General features: G+C 38.1%; 1 protein-coding gene across 3 annotated transcripts in view; it reads right to left on the bottom strand.

The window, feature by feature from the left end:
- The window catches only part of megf11 (multiple EGF-like-domains 11), a 194,379-nt gene that overhangs the window by 100,140 nt on the left and 68,443 nt on the right, over window positions 1–25,796 (bottom strand). For all 3 annotated transcript variants that reach the window (XM_022679668.2, XM_022679667.2, XM_015605777.3), the window contains exon 6: window positions 8,258–8,350. In XM_022679668.2, coding sequence (XP_022535389.2) covers window positions 8,258–8,350 — 93 coding nt within the window. The remainder of the gene's footprint in view (window positions 1–8,257; window positions 8,351–25,796) is intronic.

A 25,796-nucleotide genomic window follows, 5' to 3' on the forward strand; every position in this document is an offset into this window, starting at 1 on the left:
TCACCTCCGGATTACCATACCCGGATTTAATAAATCTCTTTAGCTATTGTAAGGCGCAAGCGCAAGGCGTAAAAATAGACTGTTGGCGGGGTGTAAGGTAGCAAAGAGCATCGCGACTCGCCATTAACAGGATGTACGAGAGATCTCTACGTGTCAAACACAATAGTGTAAAAGTCCAGCACAGAGTCAAATGTTACAAAAAACATCCAACACAGTGATGGTGAAGAAGGCCATGATAATATTACCTACAACAAAGACAAAAAAAACAGTGGTGTATTTAGCTGCAAAATTCCATCAGTAGTTTCTTTTCTTCTTCATTGCGTCCATTTGGCAGTGGTCATGTTTAGCTATTAACTAAGCGATAAACTACATTGCCCCATGATAGACATGCTAAAGAATCTAAAAAAATTATCAAAGAACCTGCACAAATATGAATTAAATTAACACACAGATACACGACAGAAGGCTTCACATTCATATCTGTATCTATATTTAGTGAAATTAACCTTCCACAGGTGTGATAGTAGCAGCTACACTTTACACTGATTGCATTTCATAACGAATGAACTAACAGATGCTTCAATGTATCATTATGTTAGTGAAAAAAATATTTCCTTTTTATTGATTCTATCACTATAACGGGCCAAATTCAATAAAATATATTCAGACCTCACTTTTATGCGATTTGTGTTTTGTTTGTGTCATTTTTATTTAGTGTTTGTAGGGTCAAAACAATTGAGTAATACTTACAGCACCAGATTCATAAAAGACTCACCGATTCATTAATAAGTCCAGCACAGCGGACAAACTGTGACAAACTGGGCTTCAATTCACCAAACAGCCAAAATATTTAATGCTACTCCAATTAGAATATGAACAAATCTCCTAATGCCACAAAGGCCTAACTGTATAACATGATTCAAACGTAAGCCACTTTTCAGTCCTCATTAATGAGGAGAAATCATGGTCATTGACCACTGTATGAATGGAATTTCTTGTTAATCAACACTAATAATGGTGACTGTTATTTTTCCTCCCACTGGAGAAACTCACTTTTTAAATCCACAGTAGACACAAATATTTCTGGAAAATTTGGTAATCTGTCTGAAAAATACTGGGCAATCTATGATTCTTTCTTTTGTATCATATCTGTATTTAATTTTATTTTGCCCTGTCTTATTTATATTTTTTTATTTCTAATTTTTCCCATTTTCTACCCAATTTACACAGCCGATTACCCAACACACTCATTAGGACTCCCCCTATCACTAGTAATGCCCCAACACACCAGGAGGGCAAAGACTAACATGTGAAGTCAGCCACCACTGCTTCTTTTCGAGCTGTTGCTGATGCAGCATTGCCGAGCAGCCCTCGGAGGAAAGCGGAGTGGCTCAGTTCCGGTACATCAGCTCACAGATGCCCTGTGCTATGAACATCACCCTTGGAGTGATGTGGGGAGAGAACGCCATCTACCAACCCAGAGGGAGCTGGGTAGAGTGCCGGCAGCTTGATGACAAAGCTGCATGAGCGGGGGTTCGAACCAGCGACAATTTATGTACTATGTTAACTGTTCATTTCAGTCCTGTAAAATATGTTGTTCAAATGTTAACTAGACCTCCAGTTTGGGGTTTTTTGGTCTTATTCAAACAGATAGGAGGCTGTCTTGCATGAGGGGATATAAGCGCACGGCAGCTGATGGCCAAGGTAGATCCTGAGTGAACTGACTTGCCTATAAAGACTTAAGATTTTGAAGTCACAATTTGTACTGCAGTTTGGACTTAATGCCTCAATACAAGTATGGAACAATAAAAAAAAACACTCAACATTCAGTTGTTCATTATTAAATTAGGTGAAAGATTTTTTTCATTTTAACCTCATCCAAACACAAAGTTGGTAAATTAAATGAATAGGAATTGTAAAACAATAATTTGTGTTTATTTCTACCTTCTTTGTAATTAATTATGTATATTTAGCGCCTATATCTACAGTGACTAGATTGACAGATGTGTACCCAGATTAGACTGTCAGTGCTCAAAGCCATTAGTGAGACACTTTACATTATCTCTGCTCAAATGGGGAGAAATTAATGAGGCTAGATTTAATCAGAACATTTTTCATACTGTACAAACTAGTTAGAAAATCCAGTAACAGTTTAAAGCTAATATTGGCATCGGTAAGCAAAACAGCATGGTCTGAAAGCCTCTGAAGGACGCTGCTTTCAGTAGAGAGAAGTGGTGTTGTTTTACTATCACCCACTAGCAAAAATAAGGACAAATTCAACTTTACTCTGCCTGCTTTTAACTTATTTTCAGTGTGGTATTTTCATTTTTAGACTAATCTAGAGTTAAACTAGAGAAGCTAAAAATAACAGTTTAAAAACAGTTTTTGCTGGTAGCTGGTTTCAGGTCAAGGTGGATGAAAACATGAGTGAAAACATACCCTATATTGCTAATATAGCTGTTGCAGCTATTAACCAGAAAAAAAGTATATATAGCTTTTTACTTGGTCTTGCATGGTAAAAGTCATGGGTTATCAGTATGTAAATTGATCATGAAGTGTTAATTTTGGGGACAGTTTGGAAAATTGTGCGGGCATTTAACATTCCTCAACCCACAGTTTCACATATGTATTGGGAATATGACACTCCATGGCACAGTGAATTGCATTTGCATTGCACATTTGAAGTATGGTTACGATTGTGAAGGGTACATCAGTTGCGTCTTTCAAATTGCTCTCAACATTGGCGTCATATGAAGGGGTCTTCACTTTGAACAGACTTTTATGACATAGCACCCCATCTTAGCTGCAGCCTAGGCATTGGAAAGCAACTGAGAACACAGAGGGAGCTGTGGGCTCAACTGGAAAGAGAGGACTAATGCAGTGAGCACAAGGGCTGAAATGTAATTTAATATTTTAGATGTTAATTTAATAAAGACTAGAACCTCAGTTGAGCCGTTAATTATGTTCTTTTGGTTTCATATGGGTGTTGGTGATCTGTGATGTGTTCACTTTTATTTGCCAACCCCTTTCCCTGAGGGACCACAATCATATGGCAGTCTGACCCTTGGGCCCAGCTGTGAGCATTACTTTGGATTTGGGGGTAAACCTATTGCGAACACAGCAGTAATTGATGATAAAATAAAACAAAATCTGTTATGCAACATCCTTGCCTTGAGTTAATCAATATAAACTTCTCTAGCTGGGGAAAGTTTCTTCTGAGAACTGCCTGAACTCAGCACTCTCCTCACTCCTCCAGTCAACTTTTAATTCTCAAGACTTTGAACAAATTATCAAATGGAATCAAGTCTTGTTGCCAAAGCACTGGAGACGAATCTGAGACAGGAAGCTAAAGTAGAGCATGTGAGTGAGCGAGATGGAGCGAGGCGCCTGGGTGAGATAAAAGTCCGCTCAGAGTCAGCACGGCTGAGATAGCAATGACCTGGTGGTGCCTTTTGTGGCATTCGGAGCTTTTCCATTGACCAAATCCAGTCTGGGTAGGTCTGTGGTTGGGCAAATGTGGGAGATAAAAGACCAACAGACAAAGCAACTTCAACATCTTCACTTTTCAATGTCTCTCTCTTTCGTTCTGTCTTTCTTTCGGGTTTCCTGGTTTATCCTGGCTAGGCGTGCAGCCTCGCTCTTCTCTCGGCTGACCCACATAGAAAGCTCCCGGTGAGTGCTGCTCCACTAACGCTGACCGGCCCCCTTTGATGCCGCTCCAAATCACCAACCCAGAGCCTGTCACTTCAGCTACGGGGCTTTTGCCACCTAAAGCAGCTCTGCCATTCACAAACACATCATCGGCAGCGCTTACCGCCACACACACACCAACACACACACATATATACATATCGCTCACCTCCCAATCCAGCATACAGCATCACATACAGTACACAGCACCAAGGACACATGGCTTTATTTCACAATAATGCCTCAACTCTCCAAAACGGTTATAGAGCGCCACGCTGGCATCCAACATTTGTCTCTGTTAGGCTGCACGGCCCCTAAAGTGATGACAGAATCCACTTACCCCTGAATCAGTAAAGCTCCCTATCACCTGTCCGCGAGAGAAAGAGAAAGAGAGAGAGAGCTAGAGAAGGAAATTTACAGTGAAAGACAAAAAACATGATGCACCATTTATGTGCAAGGGAAAAGGGGGCAGATTTAATTTAAAAATTGGCACTCATTCCTCATTTCTGCAGATGAAAGCTCGTAAATGAAAAGGACTGGCCGTGTGCCTGGTATGGAAATATGAAGGTTATGAATAATGCCTCGGTCTCAATCACTAGGTCCCTTTTTAATAAGGTGGATTAGCACAGCACCTGCACGGAGAAACACACAGCCACGCACTAAGAGAAAATTATGAGGTCTCCAGGGAGAGTCCGGTTCCCTTTCTGTCCCCTTTACAGTGGTCCTTCACTAAAGGAGAGTCTGTGTGGTTTTCGCTGGAAGCCCCAACACCCCCACCTTGTACGCCGAGGCCATTGCTACAGAGTCGGCGGCTGATTTACGGACTGCCAGTAATCACGGAATGGCTCTTTTGTTAATGAAAATGGCCGATAGATCCTTACACCACCAAGGAACCAGTGTATCCAGCATCCATCACTCACTGGTAAATATGTTTAGAGAAGAAAGCAAATGAACCACGATAAAGTCAAACTGTTCAGCAATAAGACTTAACAAAGCAGGTCAAAATGCAGGTTGTGATTCAATAAATCAGCATTGCTGTTGCTGATCCCTGAGCATGAAAGAGCACTGTACACTGAATTGGATTTACACTTTGCTGAATAAAAAGAGCTTGTGGGTGTGTAGAGCTGTTACTATTGTTTTGCGGTACATTCCTTCGAATAAAGGCTGCTCTGGTTCTTTGAACTTCCATGTAGCAGTAATGTTGAAGGACAAGCTCTTAAATTGTTATAAAAACTATAAAGACTGTTGTGGTTTTACTAGAAAATGGAATAAAAAATTAAATGTCACCACCTGTCCCTGCGAGATGTTGTACATCTTGTGGGAGAAGTGGGCAGCACAGCGGGTTGTAATGATAGTGACCAGTGAAATCTGGCTATTTCTGTCCACACCTACGAACAAGGGACTCATCCATATTTATACACATTTAATGGAAGAGAACCCATATACAAATCCCACAGATCACTGCAGCTGTATTCTACAGCTTCCATGGGATATGGCAAACGTTAAAAGGCATGATACAAGTTCCTGTCCCATGACTTTTGGCAAGAATCAGGTGTGAGCAGTAAAAGCACTAAAATGTCCATAGCAAGATGCCCTTCTTAGGAAAACATAATTGTTTTAACCTTGCAGGAGAAATCTATAATTCAGATAGAATTATAGTGTTATACTCTACCATTACTCATAGTTACATATTTAATTATAGTGCAAGCTGAACATTTTCAATTCTACACTGACTTTTTGATTTGAAGGTGCATATCCAGCTATTTTAAACTGATATAAACCATTTACAGAATCTTTTCTTTTTCTCTTTAAAAAGAAGATGCTACAAATGGTTTGTTGACTGATGCCACACAATGTAAAAGATGTGTGTGAAGAACCTTTAATTTTTTAAAGAAGTGGATGTACAGGTTCTATTCTAATTTAAAGGTTAATTTCATCCACCTCTTCAACAAAAATGGTTCTTTATGGAACCAAAAAGGTCTTGCATGGCCCTTTTGTACATTGTATAGAGATTTAGCATCTTCCTGCATATTTTTTGACGACTGGAAGGAAAAGAGACTACTCAGAGGAAAGCCACGTCGACAGAAACAAATTCAAATGATAAAATATCTCCTCTTCTGCTTATGAAAACAAACGAGATATTGACTCATGGATTCGATTCCATAATTCTGACCAACAAAATTATATCTGCTTGTAATGATATTGAATATTGATTCTCTTTGTTATCGCAATGCAACAGTGTGTTTGTGCTACCTGTGTGCAGTGGACAGAACCAGCTGAGCTGAGGTCAGGAAGTTTGCTGTCCCTCTCCTGACCCTGAGGAGGAGTGGTTTGTTTTCCTTCCCCACCCATGTTGCTCTCCACACATAAATATTGAAATAAAGTCAATACTGTCTCTCTATGTCTCTGTCTCTCTCTCTCTCTAGCTCTCTGTCTCTGGAGTCTCTTAACCATTCAGCATTTAGTTGATTGAAGAGTGAATAATCCAGCTCTCCCCTGGAGTACCCCGATTTACAATTGTGGAAGAAGTGGCCAGGCAGAGAAAGAGCTTCAGGTCTACTGTATTTCCAGGTGCTTTTCTCACAGCATTGACTCAAAGTGGAGGCGTTTTATAAGGACTGATGTATGTTAATCTATAATTATGTATGTCCACAGGTTGCAAAATGACTGTAATGTATTGTGTATTACAGTCCTAAAACTATCCACCTTATGGGACCATAAGGGACTAAACTATAGGACAACTGCTAAGCTCAGTAAAAATATAAATAAAAATATAAACCAGATTGTAATTTTCTCAGCGGACAATAGAGAAAAACACAGACATTGTTGATGTAGACATAAAATAAAATCACAGAGCTTTTCTTGTAAAAGAGATAATTACTTCAGAACCCCATGAAAATTTAATCCTGTCTGAAAATGCCTGGTCAAAGAGGTAAATTTAAAACATGAACATAAACATCCATTTGTCTGCATTTACAATTTTGAGACGGCAAAACCAACCCCAGAACTTTCTTACCCAGAGAAATGACTCATCAGGTAACACATCAGATGCTTGCAAAGCCAACAGGAAAGGCAGTAGCTTAGAAGACAAAATAACTGCATGTTTGGTTGGGTTAGTATAATAGGCTACTTAACATTTTGATCAGTTTCCATAGCAGTAAATGGAAGAAAAGATAAAAAGGATGAAATGATGCTTCAAAGGGTTCCTTGAGTAATACCACAGAAGAACCACTTCCATAAACAAGCCTGTTTGTAATAGACATACTGTATCCTTTAAAACATGTTTCTTTATGGAAACAAAAGTGGTTATTCTATGGCATTTTTAAAATAATGCTGAAGATGACGATGATGAATGCCTTTAATATCACTATAGCAGGTACAGTGAAATTAGAGCAACTCCTTTCACAGTGCAACATATAAAATATAAAAAAACAACCATTTAATGTTCTTTTTGTTATTTTATCTCGTTGTCTTCCCAATTTAACTTTGCAGATGATTCTACTCACTCAGCTGCACTTCCCCCGTCAAGAGCAATGCCCCAACACCAGAAGGGTAAAGACTAGCACATGCCTCCTCTGACACCTAAAGTCAGCCGCTGCCGCTCTTTTTGAACTGCTGCTGTTGTAGCATGGCTACGTATTTAGCATGCTCAGAGGAAAGCGCAGCAACTCAGCTCTGATACAACAGCTCACAGATGCCTTGTGTTCACTGATTTCACCTTGGGAGTGATGTAGGGAGAGAAAGTGCCATCTACCCACCCAGAGAGAGCAAGACCAGTTGTGCTGGTCGGGCTTCGGCTGCTGAGGCAAAGCAGCATGAACGGGATTCGAACAAGCGATTTGATGTGAAGATCCTTTTTAAATGTATGAAATGCTGTATTTTTCTTTTTTTTCTGTGTGTGGATTTTAGCATCTCCTACCTTAATTTAAACTTTTACATTTTTTTTACATTTCACAAGCGTAACCCTGGACCAAACAATCCATTCTCACTTAATAAATCAAACATTATATGATTTCTTTCAAACAGAAGTATATGACAGAAATTATCTTAATTGTAGTCCTACACCATATAGTCTGCTATAGCTCCACGTCCAATCATCAGCATGCCTTTACTAAAATGCTACAGCATGCTCTGGCACTCCAAATAATCGCTAAGAAAATAAAATGCGATCACGACTGAGCTCTTCATCGTGTGTCGACTCATGCATGGGTTTGTACGCCTCCTCGCTGTAGCTTTACAATAATCACTTGTTGACCTTTAAGGGTTTAACCCAAACATCATCCTTCATTTCTTGGTTTTTAAGCACTGCTTTCATTCCGGAGAGGAGAGCGACTGTTGTGGTCTCGGCACTTCTGGGCTTTGGGATTACAGAGTAAGAGTTGAATACCATTGCACCGCAAATGTGATCGTGGAGAGTTTTCCTCCTGCGTTATTTTCCCTGTAATAGACTGAGAGCTCCAGCAGGCAGGCCTGGGTCTCTGGGGACAGGAGCAGGCATTACAGTGCGAGTGAGAGGGCCTTAATGAAGTGAACTGTGCTCTCAGAGTTAATGAGAGAGTGAACTCACCACTGGAGCAGTCCAGCCCTCCCCAGCCTGGCTCACACTGACACGTATCCGGAGACACGCAGCGGCCGTGGGCGCACTCCTCGGTGCACAGAGCTGTGAGAGAGAGAGGAAGAAGGGCAGAGTGGTCAAACATACAGTACTCAGAGACATTAGCGTCTGTCAAAACAGTCTGCTCACAATCTCAAAGACTCGAAGAGCGTGGTGCTGTAGACAATGTGGCAAGGGTTACAGAATGCTTCTCAGAGACCCAGAACACTGTAAAATAACAGGACTATAACAGGAATATACAGTATTAAAAAAGCTTGCTGCACGCAGGTAATGCAGTTTGAGTCCACAGTGAAAACACACACACACACACCAAATTACTTCCTAACCTGGGAAAATTGTGTTTAGATAAGCCAAATTTTTTGGTGTTTCACATCAGGGTCAAGATATCCAACCCTGCAAAGTTGTCGCACATCAGATTTCTTTTTCTGTATCATACACATACTTATGTGGACCATATGTTTAGAAATGTTAATAATATTTACATACTTAACATAAACCCTTTAAAAGTATGGAAAGAAAAAAAAACATTATTTTATTACATTTAATACATTCAAAAATCAAACTGGGAAAACAAACTTCCCTATTTGTTTTAATGAGTTGGAAAATAATTAATAGGAAATTACAATATGCATTTGTTATCGCTGGCAATAAGGGCAGCTTCCAAAGGTTAAGCCCCTTGGAAATAACAGTTCTGATGCCTCCAAATGATTTACAACCTGGCGGCGCAGATAAATCACCAGACTGGCCATTTATCAAAGCTCACTGTCCTCTCTGAACACGACAGTGAAACCCCACCCACATTAGCACTTTCATTAAGTGCTTGTCCAGACTGCACACAAACTAAACACTACACAGTTCTCTTCAAGCCTCTTGCACCTTTGGGTCAACATTTTATCTCAGTTTATCTCATGCATCTCTGACTGCGAGAAAAAAAGCCAGTGTAAACTGCTGCAACCCCAGAGAAAGAAGTCGTAAATCCCTCCAAATTTCATCAGGATGCATACTGCCCCTGCTGCCGGCCGGCTTAATGCCTAGGGCCCGGTTCCATTTACCTAGTGTGCAGTTTTCTTGATCACTCTTATTGAGCAACAGGACTGCCGATTGATTGGCCACAGGCATTGGTATTCCTAGCTCGGCCCCCGGCTTTGTCGGAGGTTCGGATTCAAGCTGGTAATAAAATGACCTACATGGCGGCTTTAGCATGATGACTGTTTTTTTTCCTTCCAGCCTCTATTGTTGTTTTTTCTCCCTTATAGGAAAGTGCATCATGATAAAAAAAAACAATACGGGGTAGGGGGGACAAGCATTTAGCATGAATAATGTTGAGACAGTGAAGGTCACCTGGCCAGCAGGACTCAAACAGACGCGCTCTTATCTGAGGCAGGAAACAGTCAGGCCCCGAAGCTTCTGGAACAATCCACTTTGATTGGAATCAGCAGTGACTCTCTCTCAAAGTATGGGCGGAGGGGAGGCTCTACGGTTAGGGGTTTCCGCATAATGAGAACAAGCTGAGGGAAAAAAGGCACATCCCAGGGTTTGTCCTTTGTCTTTGACTTTGAAATATGCAAGTCTGTTTGGTCTGGCAACTAAACAGAAATTAATGAGCTTGGTCAGCTCTGTTGTTGAATGAAAATTGATAAAGACTCAAATTCAAAGCTGTGTAATAGTAAATTAAGATTTTATTGCCAACATTCAACCTGGGTTCAATTTTCCGAACCTTAAAGAAAAAAGTGTTTTAGAAACTTACATAGTCTGAAGTTGGTATTCGTGTTTGTCCTAAAATCATAGAAATATGGAGGTAACCACATGGGTTACTTACCTAGTGCAACCCATCATTAAGCTACATGGGTGTTTTCAAAAACTGCAGTTCCAGCAAAAATTCACAATCACTGTCCAACTACAGCTGTGGAGCTGTGGTTAGAAGTTCTTGGTGAGTACCCCATCAATGATGGAGCATGCAGTGAAAAGACGGTAAATGACATTATAAATGATAATTATAAAATAAATAATGATTTTCTACCAGTAAATGTCAGTAAATGATTGAGTGTGAATATAAAGGTAAACTAAACTACAGGAAGAATTAGATTTAATAATCTGAATCTTAAGCAGAATCTTCTTTCTTAATTTTTCATGTTTTGAATTGATAATGTGCCTGTTTTGATAGTCAAATTAAAAACATAAATATAAAACATACAATTAATGTAATATATATATATTTTAATCTTTTTATCAGTTCTTGGTTTAAAAATGGTGCCTATTAAACTTGCCATGTTAAATGTATATGTACAATATGCTAAATATCTGCTTAATATCTCCCCGTATATTTTAAAAGACATCTATAAACAGTATATTCAGAAATACATTTTAATCAGAAAGTTATTTTTTTGGTGATGATGATGTGTTTTATTTCTTTTTTTATATTTTTTTAGATAATTGCATTCTGGTATTAATGCTTTTAATATTATAATTGCAGCAGCTGCTAGTAGTGGTCATTATTACAATGATACATTATTAATATAAGTGAAATTTTTATTTGAGCAAAATATTACAAAGTTTGTAAATTATTGCATATTTCCCTCTGTAAATATCAGGCTTAAACATCTGGAAAACCCTATAGTTAAGATGAAGTGGTTCAAAACATCGCAGTTTAAACTACTGTGGTATTTTAAATAGTGTAACTATGTGTAATCGTTCATGTTAGTTCAGTGTTAGGCTCGTCGTTGTATGGAAACACATCCAGTCAGGACCAGGAATAGCAGTTTAGATACAAGCTATCCCATCCTAACTAGCTTTATACATGGTCCATAAATCAACTGAGTCTCTAGATAACTTTATAAATTCAGATCTTTGACAAACTGTTATGAATCACTGGCAACACTATAGAGTCCATATATACACCAGGGTGATAAATGGAGCAGAAAGATGAAAACTGAAGGATTGATATATACTGCAGCTTCCCTTCACCCATTTCCCGTGATCCCAGCCTTATATTCTGTTTCAAAGCTGCACAAGGATCGTTCAGTAAGAACCGATATTTTAAGTTCCATCACGTACACAAGAGCACAAAGTATGACACAAATCTTAAATGTCAACGCCTCGGGAACAGGAGCAGACACTGCCAAATGGAGCATGGCAGTACACACACTATCTGCCGTACATACTTATGATAATCTTTACTTTTCCAATACAATACTTCCAGATTCGTATGCATTTCTGCATTCGCTTTACTGGAAGAAAATCATGTTTTATGGGAAATAACTTATTTTCCGTGCAAATGAAACAACTGATGAAAACACCTTCATCCACAACCTTCTGTTCTCAGCACGCCTGAAACAGCATACAGCTCACCTTTAGAGAAACGATTCTCCACAACAACTAAAAACACAGCTCTTCTAAACTCAGGATATTTCAGATGGACAAAAAAACACACATACAGTAGGAAGGTTAAAAAAAACACAAAAAGTTACATTTGGACAATGATATATTTTTTGTACCACACCTCAGTGGTTTTAAAATTAAGCTTCAACTACAAAAAAATTATTGGACAAACTAACTTACTATACAGTGTGAAGAGGATTTTTAATACTTGTTTGTGCAAATCCTTTACATAAGTCTCTAGTGAATTTTCCGTTCACACATGAATATTTGCACTTTTTGAAAATGCCATAATAGAAGAACGTAAACTTTTATAAAGCTGATTCTGCATGGTGAGACAGTTACATTTTAAAATCTATCATATAAATTTAATAAAAAAAACTGTAGCGGATGGAAACAACTTTATTCACATTTATTTCTGCCAAGTTGTGCATAAATTCGGTGAAACGTTTGGATGGAAACACAGCAAATAACTACCTGTGGTCTTAAACACATCAATATCACCAAATGCTGAATTTCCTTCCTCAAAATGCATTGCTGCAGTCACCTTTAGACAATGTTAAATAAGAGAAAAACATGATCAACTCATAAATCAGGTGACTGAATCAGCCATTCAAGAACATCCATTTCTTTGCCAAATCACATTATTTCTATTATAAATGCTCATGCCAAAACACTGCCTACACCATGTTTGATAGATGAAGCAGCATGGTTCAGGCAAAATTCTTCATTTCCTTCTACATACCAAGTAGTCTTGAGATTATCTATTATTTAATTTAGAATGTTTTTAATCTGCCCATTCTGTTTCTAACAGTTACCAGTGGTTTGTATCTTGAAGTAAACCTCCTGTGTTTAAATTCATCAAACAGTGACAATAATACACCCACCTACTTAAGAACATTGTTGACATGTTTTGAAGGTTTTTTTTAAACAATTATATAATTATTTAAAAGGTAATAATTCTACATTCATCCACTTTTAATGTCTTTCAGGGCTTTTGGCGTTGTTGAGCTTGGTGCATTCCTTCACTAAGAAAAACAATTACCATATTTTTTATTATGTTTATATTCTTGCCTAATAATAGTCTATTGATCCTCTTAATAGCTATTAAATACAAATTCATCACTTTAAATCAATTTCAGACTTTTTACTGTATCTTCTTAAATTATTGGTCAATAATAATAAGTGGAACTGAGAAATTCTCAATAAAACTATAAAATAAATCAGTAAATTTTTCAATTAATTTTGAGCCTGTGAAAATGCAGATTTTTTTAAATTACAAATACTTGATGCATTTTAGTTAAACACCTTGAATTAAAGCAAAGAGCCTACACATCATAAAGTTCAATATTGATGGGTTAATTTTGTATCTATTGTCATAGTGTGTATAGGTAATTTTTTTTTAAAAACAACATAAAAATGTTAAAAGTGATCATCATGATTAGGGGTGGAAATCAAAGAGCATCTCACAATACAATATTATTACAACAAGTTGCCCTAAATAACGATTATATCACAATACTGTGATTCTGCAATACTCGCTATATCACAAGACAATTGACTCTGACAACTGATTGTTGTCTTGGTTTATTTCAGTCAGTGGAGCACCTGTGTTCTCCGCCGCCAAAATAGTAACACGCCAGAAATTTACCTAAACACATCTCACTTCCAGACCACCAGACCTAACTTCCAGACCACCTGGATGCAGCAAGGGTTAAGAAAGGAGCAGAAAGGGTTAAGAGCAGAAAGGAGTCTTGCTTAAGTGCCCAAAAGTGGCAGCTTAATGAACCTGGGTATCAAACCAACAAACAAGCCATTAATAACTTGTTGCTCTAACCACTACTATATCTGGCAGATATAAAAAAAAAACACTGGATCATATACACTGATATATAGAGAAAAAATAAATATACTTGATCCAATTCTGTAACAAATCTAGCTAAAAATAGAACACTCACATATTAGCCTATTTAGACAGAAGAAGTATTTTTGGCACACATATCTCTAATCTTGAGTATCTGGTGTCATGTCACAAATTACAAAGCAGTACAGGCAATAAACCTGTACTGTACCAACTCTTTTTGGACTTGATTTAAAAGAAACAATAAGTAATACATGAAAGTGAGTTTGTGAAATGACTATAATTCTAATTTCCAAACACTGGATTGAATTTTCTGCCATTGGCGCGAAGCTCCAGATTGACACATAGTGGCAAGAGACGATGAGTCTTATATTTAAAGGTAAAAGGAAGCACAATATTAGTGCAAGTTTCCAGTAAAAAGTTCAAAAGTTCATGTAATATATTTGGAATGCCTAAATCGTTTCAGGGTAAAGTTATGGTAAGAGCAAGAGTTTATTATACTCTGTTGTTTTAGATATTTTATTATTGTTATTATTATTATTATTATTATTATTATTATTATTAGGGGGGCCTTGATGCTTTCAAGTTGTAAACAGGTGGGCCGTAAGGTAGAAAAGGTTGAGAACCTTATGAAACACGCTCTGAGAAGGTGGGGGCCTGGGGGGGAGGGTAACGCAATAGTAACGCAATAGTTACTTTTACTGGTAACTAGTTACTTTTATAGTGGAGTAACTCAGTTAGTAACTCAGTTACTTTTTGGAGGAGTAACTAGTAACTATAACTAATTACTTTTTCAAAGTAACGTGCCCAACTCTGGTAACTAATCAGTGAATATATACAGTATGTTTTAGTGTCCAAAATGTTCACTTTACTACGCTAGTGGTGGTACTAAATAACCCAGCTATGGTTAGCAACCTTACTAAAACTTAATGTTTACCTGTTCAGCAGAAAAATAGCCAGCTAGACTGCTTTAATGGCTGAAGCATACTATACCAGGATAAACCTGTGAATCCCATGACGTTGTGCACAGTTCTAATAAGAAAACACTATCTTCAGCTCTGCTGAACTCAGCATGTTTCCTTAATATTTGGTGATACACCCTAATGATGTTATGAGTTCCAACAGAAAATATAATCCTTAACAGTCCTTTTAGTAATTGTGTCTGGCTAAACGTACTGTATGTAGTTACAACTCACCCTAATCCACATAAAAGACTTTATTCTTGTTAGACTTTAAAGCTAATATTAAATGTAAGTGTATTAATAACAATATTAAACTCTGGAAAAGTCTCCACAAGGGAGTGTGCATGAGTTTGTGTTCCTGTGCATATTTGTGAGTGTTGGTATTTATGTGTTTTGTAGCTCTGTGCAGTTGGCACTTCCTCTTGCTGGCCACAGAAGGCCGAGCAGGCAGCAGGTCTTGGGCTTGGGTCTTGCCAGCATGGTTATAGATTATCATTCAATCAGGCTTCAATTCTGCCCTGAGCTCTGGGCACAGGCACAGCGAGGGGATAGAGAGACAGAGAGAGAGAGAGAATCCTAAACACCCAGAGGACAGCAGTGCTAATCGCAGAAACGCTCCACATGCAGAAATGCTAAAACCTGCCCCTGCCAAATAATGCAGCACGGATTTACACAGCAATGGAGAACCTGGTGTTTTTAAAGCACACGGTTGCTCTTCTGTCATTAAAAAAAAAAGATGTCCCTTGGCGTTTTGTGCTGACGAAGATGTCAAAATCGACTTCACAGAATCAATGAGACAATACAGAGTACTGAAAGACAAGCAAAAGGGGAGAAAAGGGGAAAAATACCACCACAGTGATGTGATAGGATTTCGCTACAATCAGCAGTTTCTGCTGTAAATTGTCATATCTCTTAAACAAATTAAAATTAAGTTATGGAACGAGGGTGAAAGGATAACATATACCTTCCTGTGAGATCTGCAGTGATGTACAGTACATTTGTATTATACGTGAGGGAGAAAAAAAAAAGGTTGTGCATTTTAATTAACATTCAATGGGTCTCCTACCTTCGACTAGAGTCTACGGACTCTGGGAGAAAATTGAGTCTTTCATCTAGATAAAAAGCTAATCAGACTCATTATGCTGAAGTGTTATCTCACACTGCTATAATAGAGCTAATTGGTGATTGCCATGTGACATTAATTGGATATTATTATACAAGTGGACTAATAAAATAGAAAAACTTTTTACGGGGAAGAAAACACTAGCGCTGCAACTCTACAGCTCTAATCAGGTTCTCGCTCTCGGCTCTGCCTTCGGATAAGGACACAGGAAATGATTCACCTGTCCTACTTCACAAACAACACTTCCTAGAATGCTAGACAAGGAGAAAATTCTGACTAATCTTATTAATAAAAACAATTAATGAAGTTCCAGATATCCTAAAGCAGAAATCAAACTTTTGCCCTGAAAGTATCTAAGCTCACCTCAATCTACGAAAGATATGACTTATCTTAAAACCCTGGCTTTGAAGCTGCAAAAACTAGGAACAACACCAAAAAAAGGGTCTGAAATCAAAGGCATCCCGATCCTTTTAAAGAGAGACCTCATCATCTCAGCCATCATTAAAACTCAAAATGTGGAATCTACTTCAGTTTGGTGCATGAGACTTTATTAAACCATCTCAGGCTAATTCTCCAGCATGCAGCTGCAGCACGTCCATAGCTTCATTAATGCTGCATTCCTAACCAGTCGAGACTCTTCCACTCCCGCATCCAGATGGCAGAGCCTAAAACTGGTGAGGCCTCATGTAAGACCTCCTATTGAGCCCCAAATCTCATTAAAGTTACGATCAGCAGACTTTTAAAAGCTCTACTGTATAAAAGCTGACCAGTACTACTGTGCTTCGGTCCTGGACAGAACTAAACAGTAGCTGACCAACAGCTGATCAATAAAAAATGTTCAATATGAAAATGCTGGAGATCAAAGTCATCTCCTAGATGCATAATGGGCATTCGAAAATTTATTCCATCCAAATAAATCAACAAAGCTATGAGAGATTTGCAATGCATCACCTCTCGTTCTGGCAACCTAAAGAATGGATTCCTGAAACGCAGACTACGCATTGTAGCGCTGTGACAATCCAATATGGTGCAAGATCAAGGTTTAGAACATAAAGATTTATTGGCACATGAGTGAAGACTACGGCCGTGGAGAGCAGCAAAAATACACATACACAGTCTTTAAAAGGGCCACTGAATATTAAACTGTTTTTGCATGGTTTGGCATAATTAAATAATGAGGGTTTTTTACTTGGAACTAATATAATGTGAAACTCAGACTCAGACTTTCTCTGTTTCTCCTTAAAATCAAATCAAGTCAACATAACTAAAACGGATCTGGAGAACTGGCCAATTCCTCAATCACAGAACTGTTACCTAAGAATCTTGAGTTCAAATACTGTAGACACACATCAGCTGGTGAAAAAGTTCCAAGTGGCTCAGCAGATAAAGACATTGACACTTTGGCCTGATAATTCTGAGTTTCAATCCAGGGCCATGCTGCATGGTCAACACCAGCCAGAGCTTAAGAAAGCCACAACTGACCTTCCTTTTTCTAAATGAACAGCTGGGGATCTGGTGCTTTCCTCTGAGAAGCGTTGGCTCGTCAGTGATGTTGCACTGGCGATCATTTTTGAGAAACTTTGGAGAAACCCTTTACAGTGCTTTGAGGAGTTTCTGCAAAGATTTTCTTCTAAAATCCTTTTCTTGAAGCACCTTAGGCACACTAAGGCACAAAAGTTCCTCAATGTGCATGAATTGACAAGTTTTGGAGGAGGCATGTCCGTTTCCTCATCCCCTGTTAGTTGGTGGGTTAAGTGACTTAACAAAAACTAGGGTGAAGAATGGGTTAAAAAAAGAAACAGGAAAAAATGCAATGCAAATTCAGATTGTAAATCGTGGGAAGCAGGTCAACCTCCAGACTTTGCTGGTTATGGAAATATGGGTTGCTCAATCATGATGAAGCAAAATCTGGACAGAGCAAAAAGGATGTGTTTTAGGCTAATAGCTAACTCTATAGCCAGTATTAGCTTTTTGCCATCTCTTCTGTCTAATGTTCCAGTGTTTTTCTTCGGAGGCAAAAAGCATGGTTGTAAACAGGCTTTGGTAAATGACATTTGTGAGGATGCACCTAACATATGGTTTTGTTTGAAAGCAGCAGATTCCCACATTCTTCCCTTCCTCCCCCGGCTAATGGCAGCACTGCACATCGGAGCCAACAAACTGCAGATTTAAGTTCATATTTATACTCTACTTACTTTTATAATAAAATGAAGTGAAATAAAGCATTCAGAATCATAGTAGATAGTAGAAGACTGGATGTTTTTCAGCTAAAAGATACCAGCTGTAACTTGATGGTTAAGTGAGCTAGCTTTTCAACTTTAGCATTTATTTGTTTTTCTGTATAAGTTTCACTCATACATGACCTAAGTAGTACTACTTAATTATGTTTATCATTAGAAAAGCACTAGCTAGGGAGCTAACTATCTAGCTAAATGTGTGAATAGAATAGCAGTGAATAAAACTGGGTTGTCAGCTGGCATACTAAACATTAAAAAAAAACTTCAGTTTAAAAAATACATTTAGGCTATGTAATAAAAAGTGGTAAAAGGTGGTACCATTTGTATGTATAATTTTGTTTGCATCCTTAGACATGCTTCCTATTTATACATCAACAAAAAATTTAATACTCAAATAAATGCACAAACTATCCACAAAAAGAGTTTCCATAACTGGCATTTACTACATTTACTGACAGGCCATGATACAGCTTCGGCAGCTCTCGATTAAGGCTTTAAAGCAGTCTAAAAATCCTGTGAGTTATTGCATGACTGTCCAATTTAGCAGACACACATGGGGCAGGTTCGCTGCCACTGGAGGAGAAAAACTGCTTAAAGAAGACACTTACGAGGAGATAAACCTGGAAACCTGGCAGTTAATTTTGAGGAGAAAAGCAAAGATCAACACATACATAACGGAAACGAGTTTAGCGCAGGCCCCTGTCCCTATGCGCAGAACATCAGCACTGCTACAAAGCTTTTAATCCTGCCGGTGAGAACAGAAGGATTAGCTATAGAGCAGAGCTATGCAGAACCAGCAAAAAAAAAGAGATCCTGCACACTGTCCTGCCCTGCACCTGAGCAAAACTGACCACACACAGACATACATATACAGTATATAACCCCAGACAGATCATACTATGTGTGTACGATTAAAGACCAGACAAAAAAAAGTCTGATGTGCGATAACACTGTTGGATATATCCTGATATTAGTATGAAACCTGATCATTAAAGATTTCAAATTTGTTTAAGCTTATTAAAGGTTTGACCACACTTACAGTATTTTTTCCAGGCTAAGAAATAGTTTAGCGTGTGCGTTCACTGTGGACCTCTACTTTGCTCCGCCTCACTCTGCCTCCAGACTCATTACGTCACGTGAGCACAGCATGACGAGCTTCCTCTGTTGACGTGAATACAATTTTTTTGTCATTTGATGTTATTAACAGTGCTATTGTAGATCTTACCATGTGTTTATTATGAAACTTTATTTTGCAATGATGATAAAATATGATTTATCTTACAGCCCTTCATCATACAAATTACATTTTGATAAAAATCTAAAATCTAATCTTTTAAATTAATCGGCACAGTTCTTCACAGTGTTTTATCGAGTCATTGGCAACTTATAATTATCTAATCGAAGATATAATTCCTGGAACTGATAACTGCAGCCTGTGACGGAGAGGCTTATAGTCCCATACTATAACCTAGAGGAGGACAACATGCTGTGGATGGCTACTGAGAGAAACTATATTTATGTTTACCATCTTTTCCCACAGATGGTGATGCTCCATTATTGCAGCGACTGCCACCGTGTAGTTGTGGCAGCTATTGTGTGGTAATGGAAACGTTATTGATTACTGTCATTCCCCTGCTACACGAAGACCCCCGGACAATGTCAGTAACGGTTCCCCAGCCCAGCTGTAGCTAATCCCACGGCTGTTAGTTGGTTTGAGCCTTCAGGCGATAGGCCTCTGTTTCAGTCAATAAGGGCCAGAAAAAAATAGATAATTCTTTTTTTTTTCTCCCACAATGGCAAAAGTTGCCAGAGGTTGACACTGTATTCTCTGCTTTCCCGGTCATGGAGGCAGTGTAACATATAATATAACATGTCTGTGCTTTCATTCTTTGTGAACAGTAGTCCATTTTAATAATTGAGTGCTTCCAAATCAAACAACAAAGGGTGTCAGGGCAGCCTGCTCTCCGTGTAACGACAGTGGCATGACAACTGTTGGGTTTCTGTGTCTATTTCATCAAAATGAGTAAAATTCTCTTTGATACAGAACAACAGGAATGAAAATCAATTGAAGAATTAATGTGACCGTAAATAACCGCATTGTAAGTTTGTAAATCAGCATATTGGCTGTCGGTGGCTTTATCCTGAGTGTTATTGAACTTCTGTGTGCTATTGAGCTCCAGCAGCTTCTACAGGTCCTCAGCAATTCTGTACAGTCTTCTTTCTTTCTTTTTTGTTGTCCTGGAAATTCACTAGCAGACAAAATAGACAATAATTAGCATAGGCTACTTCAAATGGGCTTGAAAAGATAGTGTATGATATATCTGCCTTCTGTTACCTGCATCAGTGATAAACTAGAGTGTGGCTGGGTGATAGAAAAATCTCTAAACCCTTCCGCTTCAGGTAAAGACACCAATTACTCACATTAAATTAAAGTGATGCTTCAGGTTTATATTCAAGGTAAAGCATGAAAGCAACTATTTTAGAGAGCAAGCTTTTCAGCCTTTCAAAGCTCTTTCTGTTATACAGAACTGCTTGTTCGAGGCTCGACCACAGCATTCCTATTTGGTTCAGGTAAAGACTTTGACTAAACCACTTTAAAACATTCATTTTGTTTCTTTTAACCATTCTGTTGGGTTTTCTTTTCTGTTTTTGATCACTGTCTTGCTGAATCACTCAATTATGTTTCAGCTTCAGCTCACGGCAAGAAAGACAGACAGTCTACTTAAGAATTCTCTGAACAGTAATAGTAAGTTGTCCAGGTCCTGAGGCAATAAAGCCTCCCTACACCATCTCTCTACCGCCATCATGTCTGTATGCTACCATGGTGTAACGGCCGTGAAATTTTTCCACTCAAACTTAGGGGTGGGGATATGGACCTACAAGAACATCACAATATTTCGGGGTATTTTTGTGATAACAATATTCTTGATGAATTGGACAAAACACTGAAAAGTAGTCATTTTAAGAATGCAACAAAATAAACGTTAAGGTTTTATTTATTATAGCAGTTTTAAACATTAAGTAGAAATAAATAGCTGTACAATTATGTCTACTGTGTAAACAACAATAATGCATTAAGACTAATATTAAGAATAATTTGTTGTAACAAAACAATGTAACATAAAAATAATGTAATTTAAGATTGTTAAATGTATATAGATTAGTGTCCATATTACTGCATGATGCGCCTGCACACCAAAAAAAGTTGGATTTAAGCACAAGACCAGTTCTTTTTCCTCTAGTTTGTTTAAAGACTGCCTCAACTACCTGTAATTGAAACTAGTCCTACAACAGCACATATATCAGCAGCACTGGAACATATATAAAATTGGGAATAATTATAGTGTGTAATAACACATGATGTCTAAAATGGACCAGCCAAAAAAGGCAAAGCTTATGCATAAGAGGAAATCAGCAGGGATGTAAATTAAAGGGATTTAAATGCTTTGGGTTTCAGTCTGGTATTTTATAAAAAAAATATGCCAAAATAAAAAAGGTTTTTTTTTTTCTAGAGGTTTTTGTTGCTCCTCCTACACCCCCAGCCCCCTACTCTATTTCACACTATGAAGCCTTGAACACTAACCTTAGCCGAGGCTACAGAAACCTCAAGAGTTCTTGGATGAGTTACTGTTAAAATACTGGAAGGTGACCAAACACAGCATAACTCACCAAAGTTGCCAGCATTCTTAGTTTTTAGATAATGTCACTCACTGCAGTTCAGTGATGTTCATGTCTTTGGAAATGGTTTCAAAATCATCATCAGCAGACTGATCCACTTCAACACCTTTTTTCTCAGCTCTTCTGAATTTTCCTTTGATCATAGCCTGCATTCAAGCTGGCTGTGTTCAATCAGCTGAATCTCATTATCAATTACATTTGGTTAATTTGTTGTTTGAGTAACTAAGGGCCAATTACTTTTTCAAATTGGTGATTTGCATATTGGATAACTTTACTGCTTGAATAAATGGAAGAGTAATTTTTAAAATATGTTACGTGTTTACTAAAGTTGCTTTTACATTGTGACTTAAATCTCAGTTTTTGCCTTACTGTGATACAGATCAGATTTTTTTAAGGCTGTGTAAAAATGTCAAATCCAATCTTTTTAAATCAGATTTGAGTCACCTTGGCTATTTTTAGACTGCCAGCCTAAATCTGATTTCTGAGATATCTAGACTGTATTCAGATAGATTTTTGATAGTCTGGACAGCGAAACAAATGTTTGCAAACCACATTTGGAGATGGTTTAAAATGCAATTAAAACTGGATCTGGACGGATTTCTGCATGTCTTTTGCGTCACTCGCAACATCATCATCAAATCCAGAATGAAGAAAGTGTGGGGCTCCAACAAGAGCACCAAAGGTTAGTTTCTGACGCAGATCTTGTTACCACAGCAACCCATGCAAATACAGTGGCATTAAAGACTATATTTCCCCCCTACAAATTTATTTTCTTTTTTGTTTTTTTCATACTGATATTTTTTTGATTATCATACAAACTTTAATATCAGACAAAGATAACCTGAGTAAATATGAAAGCACTTTAGAATTATAATTTTATTTATTAAAAGGAAAATCCAAACCAATCTAACCCTGTTTGAAAAAAGAAGTATTTGACCCCTAAACCTAACAACAACTGCAGTCGAGCTTAACTGATAACTGGCAATGAGTGTTTCACATCTCTGTGGATGAATTTTGTTACAGCTTCTTTACAGAATTGTTTTAATTTAGCCACATTGGAGGGTTTCCAGCATAACTGTATAAGATCAGCCACGGCATATCAATCAGACTTTGACTAGGCCACTCCAAAACCTTAATTTTGTTGTTTTAAGCCATTCAGAGACTATGTTTGTTTGTGTGCTTTGGGTCATTTTCCTGCTGCATAACCCAGGTACGCCTGAGCTTGAAGTCTCGAACAGATGGCTATACATTCTTCTTTAGGATTGTCTGGTAAACAGCGGAATTCCCGATTGCATCTATTAATGAAAAATTGTCCAGCAAAGCAGCCCCACACCATCATACTACCACCACAATGTGTTACGCTCAATAAGTTCAACGCTCATGTTTAAGTCCTGGGGATCATGAAAACGTTTTTGGTAAATGTGAGATAGCCGTTGGGTGCTTTTTGGTCAGCAGTGTTTTTTGCTTTGGAACTCTCCCATGGATATCATATTTGGACCAGTCTCTTTCTTTCACTCATGGGAAGGTTCACCAGTGTTCCATTATTTTTTTTCTGTCATTATGTCATTTTACGTGGGATGTGTCTTCAATTTATCAACATTCAGTTATAAAAAGCTATAAACTTAATGTTACTGGTGAGTTTGTTTACTGCCTGTTGACTTAGCATTATTTGGAATTTATTAAGCTGGGTTATACACACATTTCATTATGGCAGCAAAACCAGTACATGTACACTATGGGTTAAATCTGAAGCCTCAGATATTTAACCAATAAAAGCTTAAACAGTCACTAACAAATCTGCACTCCTTTTAGCCTTTAACCTTTTGATGTTACAGTACAATGTATTCTATTGGACAGGTTTGGCAGCAAAGTGACGATCTTAAGAACTGAGAATACAGGACACTGGTTCACTTAAGGATACTTTCTAATATTACATTCGTCTATCTGTCTGAAACGGTTTACTCTGACAAACATGCAATAACAAAGAAAATCATAATGGAGAAATACTTTTTTTCACAGCACTGCAGATAGGCCTAAAATTGACTATGGTGTAGTTACAGATCGCCTAAGGTGAACAACTCAGGGAGACTTATTAATGCCTCCAGGAGACTACAATTTATTATGTAGCATTCCTAACTTCTTTAGCTCACATATTAATGAGGCAGAGCCAGCCTGCCTGCTATTTCTTTAAAGATCAGCAGCTTTATTCATCAGCTCTTCAAACTGAAATAAATAAGAGATTTGACTGCAGTGTAATTTTTTTAGTGGACCTGGAAAATGTACAAAGAGGAGTTTTGTTTCTCAGAAAGTAACAATGTGAAACTATAATACTTATGCTAATAACGCTTACTTTGTAACACTTTATTTAAAGTTACACAAAATATTATGAGTCTGGTTCAGTTTTAGAGAAGCCTGAATTAAAAATCACTCCATGATTTTTCCCTATCAATATTTATTCACCAAGACATTTAATATTACATTAATGGAGATATGTAAGGTAAAAATGATAAACATATTAATTAGTATTACCCACGTTACATGTGGTTAGAGTGTAATTAGCAGCTCTCTGATACATGTGGGATCTTATCACTAATTAGACTCTAAAAACAGCAACATTAGTGTTTAATGAGGCTGTTCCAACTGCAGATGAAAAAAGCATAAAAACAGTTATAAAAACAAAATTTCTATGCAATGTGTCTTAAATTTATCCACATTCATTTATTAAAATCTTAAAACTCAATTTTACTGTGGAGTTTGTTTACTGCTTGTGGACTTAGTGTTGGATGCATGCACCCTTTGACTAACGAAATTGAGCTTGGGATCTTTGGGTGCCATTGAATCGGTGATGTGAGGGGAAAAACAAGCCCCTCAGAGCTTTGCAGTGTCTCACAGAGTACTTCATGTATTACAGTTAGCTGAGCTGCAGGTGTTTAGACAGTATTGCTATTCATGCATCCCTATACAGAAATACTCATGTAAAAGAAATATGAGTGTGAAGACCCTTTAATGTCATGGTTCTATCCCAATTTAAAATGGCCCTCAAGGATCTCAACATTTCATTTTTCTAAAATAAAAAATATTCTCACTGATGCACCTTGCTGCTGCATTCATTCTAGGTCACTGAAATGTCACTAAAGTTACCTGAGAACAATGGTGCAATCACCAACAGCACAGGAAAAAGCATGTTATTACCGTAAGCACACCCCAGCGAGCAGACACAGAAAGTCCATGACAGCATGTTACTACAGCAAACAATAAGCCCGGCCAGTGCCCGAGTGCATTTCATCAGGAGATACTGTATTCAAGAGGTGTGTGACACTGCAATCATCACAGGTTAGTCCCACAAGAGGGAGGAAAAACACCCCAGCAATTCAGGGCGCATACTAAACAGATATCCATCAGAAAGTCAGGCCTGTCCCACGGTTAATAATGTTGAGTAGCCGTGGATGTATCAAATCCCATTATCTGTTATGCTACGTGTGTTGATTCTTATCCCCTCCCTGGAGCTTAGCGAAATTGTCATTTACTCCATCACCTTGACACAGTGCTGGGTGAGGTCCTTTCACTCTGAGATTTTAGCGTGTTGTCAAACAACTGCTGAACCGTGTCCTCAGAGGTCTTGGCTGACTGATGGATCCACTCACTCATGATTAAAGTGAATTAGGGGAAAAACGAGCCTGGCCTGTACGCGACCAGATGACCAAGAGTCCACCCACACACTTTTTACAGCCTTTGTACTTTAGTTAGATGAGAAAACAAAAGGAAAAATCCATAAAGCCGGATAAAATATCTCGAATAAGTATGTAGCTGGATCTAAAACCTGGCTCTGAGTGCCAGAAAACGTGAAACACTTTTCAGTGCTCTGTTGTCAGAGGTATGACAGGAATGAGGGCGATGCATTCTCAAAGAAATTGACCCTGGGAGGTCTCACTCTCTGAAATGGTATGATAAATGAATTCTATTAATTCTAGTGTTGTATTAATCCAGACATTCTGAGCACTGTAGAACATGAGTGGGGACAATAATGAAAGGAACAAATTATGCCTGAGGTATGGAGTTGGACAAATGCCTTCAAGATGGCTAGTCTGATGAATGCCTCCAGAGGGAGAAGGGGGAGCTAAAGGCTTGAGAGGGCATTGCTCAGGCAGGCAGAAAAGATAAATGCTTTTATTGTGACCCATAACTGCTTGCAAAAAGTGGGGAGACTGGGGTGTGTTGATTTAGAGACAAATTAGTATGCAGAAATAAAAAAAAA

Source organism: Astyanax mexicanus, chromosome 9 (assembly GCF_023375975.1).
Source record: "Astyanax mexicanus isolate ESR-SI-001 chromosome 9, AstMex3_surface, whole genome shotgun sequence".
In the NCBI taxonomy this organism is placed as follows: domain Eukaryota; kingdom Metazoa; phylum Chordata; class Actinopteri; order Characiformes; family Acestrorhamphidae; genus Astyanax; species Astyanax mexicanus.